The sequence below is a fragment of the Orycteropus afer genome, unplaced genomic scaffold (assembly GCF_000298275.1).
Source record: "Orycteropus afer afer isolate SDZICR_OR568_19922 unplaced genomic scaffold, OryAfe1.0 scaffold00635, whole genome shotgun sequence".
Taxonomy (NCBI): Eukaryota; Metazoa; Chordata; class Mammalia; order Tubulidentata; family Orycteropodidae; genus Orycteropus; species Orycteropus afer.
Window position 1 is genome coordinate 378,400 of NW_006922222.1, and position 6,238 is coordinate 384,637.

At 42.9% G+C, this 6,238-nt stretch overlaps 1 protein-coding gene across 1 annotated transcript in view; it reads left to right on the top strand.

Annotated features, from left to right (window-relative positions):
• Positions 1–5,770, top strand: part of C1QTNF3 (C1q and TNF related 3) — a 43,582-nt gene extending 37,812 nt beyond the window's left edge. The window contains exons 4-5 of the mRNA XM_042783073.1: positions 717–816; positions 5,611–5,770. Of these exons, the coding sequence (XP_042639007.1) occupies positions 717–816; positions 5,611–5,770 (260 nt within the window). The remainder of the gene's footprint in view (positions 1–716; positions 817–5,610) is intronic.
• The last annotated feature ends 468 nt before the right edge of the window (positions 5,771–6,238 follow it).

The window sequence follows — 6,238 nt, forward strand, 5'->3', positions numbered from 1 at the left end:
TTGGTAGCTGGCTGTGGTCAAGAAGTGACTACAACCTTGTCCCTTGTCAGCTCTACTGTATACCTGGGAATTCTTACAGCACATACAATACACTTGTAGCAACACTGTCTGCCAACCCTATTTACTGACCATATGCTTTACCAAACATGATACCCTTCTTCAGGTCCCTCCTGATAACATGTCCTAAGTATGAGAGGTGAAGTCTCACCATCCTTGCTTCTAAGGGGCATTCCAGCTGTACTTCCTCCAAGACAGATTTGTTTGTTCTCTTAGCAGTCCATGGTAGATTCAATATTCTTTGCTAACACCACAATTCAAATGCATCAATTCTTCTTTGGTCTTCCTTATTCATTGTCCAGCTTTCACATGCATGTGAGGCTATTGAAAAGGTAATGGCCTGGGCTAGGTGCACCTTAGACTTCAAAGTGACATCTTTGCTCTTCAACACTCTTTTGTAGCACATTTCCCAGTGCAATATGACTTCTGATTTCTTGACTGCTGCTTCCATGGGTGTTGATTGTGGGTCCAAGTAAAATGAAATCCTTGACAGTTTTAACCATTTCTCCATCTATCATTATACATACTATGTAGAATATTAACAAAAGTGTGAAGTCATATGGCATATCCCCCCTCTCTCCAGGTCCTCAATGTATAATATGTGTACATATATATATAATGTATAATATAAACATGGTTAAATACTCAACCTTTTTCAGGTGTATATTTCTTCACCTTCAGTATGATGAAGCATGAGGATGTAGAGGAGGTGTACGTGTACCTTATGCACAACGGCAACACAGTCTTCAGCATGTACAGGTGTGTGGTCTTTTTTGTTACAAGTTTCATTCATGCCGCCATTATTTGCTCAAAGGATGCCCAATGCCAGGGAAGTCTGTTGGGGTCAACAGGCCCTGACATGGCCTGTGTCCTTGATGAGACACCCTCTCCACACATATTCCGGTATGCAGCCAGATTAAAATTAATATTTACAAAGAAACGAATACGATAAACTTCAGCATCAGAAGTTTCATCACTGAGGAAAGGCTTTGAGCTAATAACTAACCATTTGGATTCTTTCCTTAACTCATTATTTTTTTTCCTTTTCCACCTTTCTTCTGCTCCTCCTTTAGCCTGAGGCGTAACCCTATTGATGGCCTTCTTCAGAGTCCTTCTTGGCTGGCAGTTGAGAAAGTGGAAATAACTCTCCCTACTTAGGTTGTGAAAGAGCTCTGGTGGTGCAGTTGTGCTCATGTGCTAAACTAAAGGTTGTTTGTTCCAACACACCTCTGCAGCTCTGCAGCAGAAAAGACCTGGTGATTACAGCCCAGGGAACCCTACGGGGAAGTTCTACCCTTTCCTATAGGGTCTCTATGAGTTGGAATTGACTCAATGGCACACAACAAAATCAACATTGAGGTTGTGTGGAGTCCCTGAGCGGTGCAAATGGTTAACATGCTCAGCTGCTAACGGAAAGGTATGTTCAGGTCCTCTCAGGTGCTTCAGAAGAAAGGGGCATCAATCTTCTTTCAAAAAATCAGCCATTGACTCTCCTGTGGAGCACAGTTCTACTCACAGATGGGAATGCCATGAGACAGAGCCAAATGAAAGGCAACCGGTTTATTTAGGTTGTGCAGCTGCTGATGCTGATACTTATCCTAGCAGACTGGCTCTAGAGCTCCCTGGGAGAAGGGGGAAATCCTTTAAAAGGAAGTATTGTAATTCAGTTTGATGTAAACTTTGGTTGTGCTTCAAGTCAAAATTGCTCCCATAATTAAGAGGATGGTGAGTGATCAATGAAAAACATTGTGGCCGTTCTCTTTTCCTTGTTATTTTCAATGACTTGTAAGGATTGCCAAATTTTCTTCTGGACCCTGTGCAGAAGGGGAGAACTTGTTTGAAATGCAACAAGAGAAGAAGATGAGAGGGTGAGAGTAGGTGGAACTGCTGCAACAGAGGGACCTGGAATATAGTGGCTCAGATACAATAGAATTTTATCTGTTGGTCAGTCTAGGGCAAGAGTTCCATGCTGGGGGAGGATGAGGATGGAGGAGGGGGTTGGGGAGATGTTTGGAGGGAGGTTACTAACTACATCTAGTTGTTTTTTTATTATTGTGATTTGAGTGAATGTTTGCAAAGCAAATTCATTTTCTATTCAACAGTTCATACACATTTTATTTCATAACATTGATTGCAATCCCTATGATTCCTCCCTGCAGTTACCTTTTCCCTGTGTCCCTCTTTCCTATGCATTCCTGCCCTCTGAACTATCTCCCTGTGCAAACACTGCCCTTCTGATCTCCCACGATTGATTATTCTAAGGAATGTACCTAAAAGACGAAACCAAACTCACTGCCATCAAGTCAATTCAACTCATAGCAACCCCCATTGGCTTTCTGATGCTGCGGTCTTTACCGAAGTACATTGCCTCAGCTAGTAGTTCAAACTACTGACCTTCTGGTTAGCAGCCAAAATATCTTATCCACTACACCATAAATGTTCACCTTAAATGCCTGTCTTTTGTTTGGCTGGAAGCCACAGGTCTAAGTTCAATTCCAGGGTCGAAGGGTGACTGGGTGCCATAGTCTCAGAGGTTTCACAAGTCTCAATCATACCAATAAGCTTAGTCTTTTTCATGATTTTGAGTTTTGTTCCACATTTTTCTCTCACTTTATCCAAGATCTCCCATTTTGATCCCTTTCCAAGTAGTTGACAGTGGTAGCTGGGCACTATCTAGTTCTGGTCTCATGGTCATGTAAGCTGACGTTCCCATGTTCCACTAGTCCCTTGGACTAATTGTTTCCATGTGTCTTTGGTTTTCTTCATTCTTCTTTGCTCTGAATGTTGTTGTTGTTGTTATTTGCCATCGAGTCAGCCCCGACTCATAGCGACCCCTCCTTGGGTTTCCGAGGCAGTTATCACTACGGAAGCAGGATTGCCCACCTTCCTTCCGAGGAGTGGCTGGTGGGTTTGAACCGCCAGCCTCCTGGTTAGCAGTCAAGTGCCTTAGGCACTATGCTACCAGAGCTCCTTGCTCTGAATGAGGAGAGGCCAATTGTTGTATCTTTGATGGCTGCCTGCAAGTTTTTAAGACCCCAATTGGTAGTCATCCAAGTAGGATGTAGACAATGTTCTGTGAAGTATGTTATACCAGTTGAGGTTGAGATACATCTAGATTTTAATTAATCCAGCTTGACAAAAGCAGCTGTGAATTCTACATTCTCTCTGGTCACTGTCATTACCAGAGTCAGATGGAGGAAAGAGCAAGAGCTTGTGGAAATTTTTATGTTCTAGACATTTCGTCTAGAGAGCTTAATCACATTGCCCCCCTCTTCTCCTCCCTTCAGTACAAGGGAAGCAAGAAAGTATAGAGACGGTCCTATAGAAGAATAAGTGGATTCCCGTGAGCAGCTAGCCTTCTCTTCCTACCAAATACCTAGGCAACCTTTCTTCCCACACTTAGGATGTATGTGTCTCCATCCTATCCCCATGAGAGTTAGCCTAAACCCAAGTTAATGCATCCAGCTCAAAGACCAGAATCTCTGGGAGAACAGTTGTTTCTGTCAAGTTGGAGTCCCTGGATGGTGCAAACAGTTACCACACTCTGCTGCTAACTGAAGTGTTGGGAGTTCAAGTCCACACAGTGGTACCTTGAAAGACAAGCCTGGTGATCTACATCCATAAAATCAACCATTGCAAACCCTATTAAACATGGTTCAACTCTGACACAATGGAGTCACCACGAGTCAGAATTGACTTGACAGCAACTGGGTGATTCTTTCAAGTCCTGTGGTTCTTTTGCTCTCTGGCCTCTGCCTTGTGGTTTCTTTGTCTGTTTTTCTTCATGACAACATTTAACAGGTGAGTAGACCCTCCTTAAGGTTCTCTAAAAGCTCATTTCCTGTTGATGCAAATTTGAGGGTATAAGAGCATTTACTTGAACATTCCGAAGTTTTTAAGGTCAGATTCAGGATTTTTGGCAGTTACTCAAAAACTTAGTAGACTTTTGCTTTATTTACCCCAACGACATGGATTTGCAAACGACACTCAGTGCTTTGATCTTGACAGATAGCTGTTCACCTTGTTTTCTTTGCTTCTTTGTCTGTGTTCTCCTCTCAATTTAATGGCTATCATTAGGCCTTCTGAAACAATAGATTTAAGTAGAAAGGCAACATTGATGATCTTATCTGCCCATGGCATACACTGTATCTATTTGATTGAGAAATCTTAATGGGAAACCAACATTGCCTCTGCTCCTTAAGGTTTAAAAGCCCTTGGCTTTTCCAAGGCTATTAGGACTCAGCTTTCTCAACTCTATTAATTTCTTTTGTTTCAAACCAGTTTCTTGTCTGAGCTCATTTTGTCTAGAAACAAAGAGCATTTTAGCTTTTTATTTTTTCCCCCAATTGTTTTTCCTTATGGTAAAGCTATAGGCTCAGTAGGCTTTAGGTCTGCCTTCCAAGTTAAGACACATTTAACTGAATATATTACCACAGCATAACCTGAATCAGCTTTCTTACTCTCCCACTGCCTTTCCAGCCCACAATATTTGTTTCCCCACTGTCACCTGCCTGACACTGAGCCAATGGCAGCTGCATGGCAGCACTCTTCCCTCCTTCAGTACCAAAATCTAGGGTAGTTAGACTAGGCTAAACTGCAGGGACATGAACACAGAATATAAGGATGTGAACCTAATGGAAATGCATGTCTTGCTCATGTAATAGTCCAAGGTGGATGTTCCAAGTTGAGGCAGGGGACAGCGGGTTCTCCTCTACCCAGTCATTCAGAACCCAGGCATCAACATATGTGTTCCAAGGATATTCCAGCCAGTGCTATTTCCATTCTAGACAGTCATAGTGGGAAAGGAACATGAAGGAGAATTTGTGAGAGTTTTACTGGCCAGGCATAGAAGTCAACCAAAAACCAAACCCACTGCTGTTGAGTTGATTCCAACTCACAGCGACCCTAAAAATTCCAAACTCCAAACTCAATGGCATCAAGTAGATTCCTACTCCTAGCAACCCCCTTTGGGTTTTCAAGGCTGTAAATCTTTACAGAAGCAGACTGCCTCCTCTTTCTTCTGCAGCGCAATGGTGGGTTCAAATACTGACCTTTTTGTTAGCAGCCAAATGCTTTAACCACCACACCATCAGAGCTCCTCATAGTGGCCCTGTAGGACAGAGTAAAGCTTCCCCACTTAGTTTCCAAGGCTGTAATCATTATGGAAGAAGAATGCCCCATCTTTCTCCCATGGACAGGCCCATGGGTTTGAACCACCTACCTTTTGGTTGTTAGTTGTTGTTGTTGTTGTTATGTGCCATCGAGTCGTCACCGACTCATAGCGACCCCTCCTTGGGTTTCCGAGGCAGTATCACTATGGAAGTAGGATTGCCCAACCTTCCTTCCAAGGAGTGGCTGGTGGATGTTAACCAAGTCTTAATCACTGTATCACCAGGGCTCCATAGGACCTAGATTTCTGCTCGCATACCATTTAGATAACTTAATTACCTATATGCAGGAGAGTCTGGGAAAGAAAAAGAGGACAGAAAGGGTGAAAAGCTTACTGTTGGCTGCAAAGACTAAGTAACTGCTGCCCTCTTTTTTTCTCTCCAGTTATGAAACAAAAGGGAAATCAGATACATCCAGCAACCATGCAGTGCTGAAGCTGGCCAAAGGGGACGAGGTTTGGCTGAGAATGGGTAATGGCGCTCTCCACGGGGACCACCAGCGTTTCTCCACCTTTGCAGGCTTTCTGCTCTTTGAAACTAAGTAAACACATGAATAAACCAGCTCCACTTTGGGGAAGTCTTGCAGCTGAGCTGGTTTTGTTATGATCTGAGAAATTGTAGTGTGGAGGGATCTACATTATGTATTAGAAGAAAAAAAGGAATTATTGGTTACATTTGCTAATCATGCTACAGGTACACCAATAATGTTGGATGACTCAGGGGCTCAGAAGAGTATAACCATAGCACAGTCTTCCCAAGTGACCTTAACTAATACACTCAGCACCTTTATCATGTTTTCTAAACACCTGAAGGAAACCTGTGATGTATATTAGAAACAATGGTCCCCATCAGAGAAGTTATTTGCCAAGAGTTTTGACTGCTCTGTTCTCTTTTGGGTACCAGCTTTCAGGAACCTCTGAAGCCTTGAGTTCATCATTCTTCATACCCTTTCAGAGAAGAGGGTCAGTGATTATGATGGAGTTGGAGGAAGACCAGGGCACTTGCCAACATCT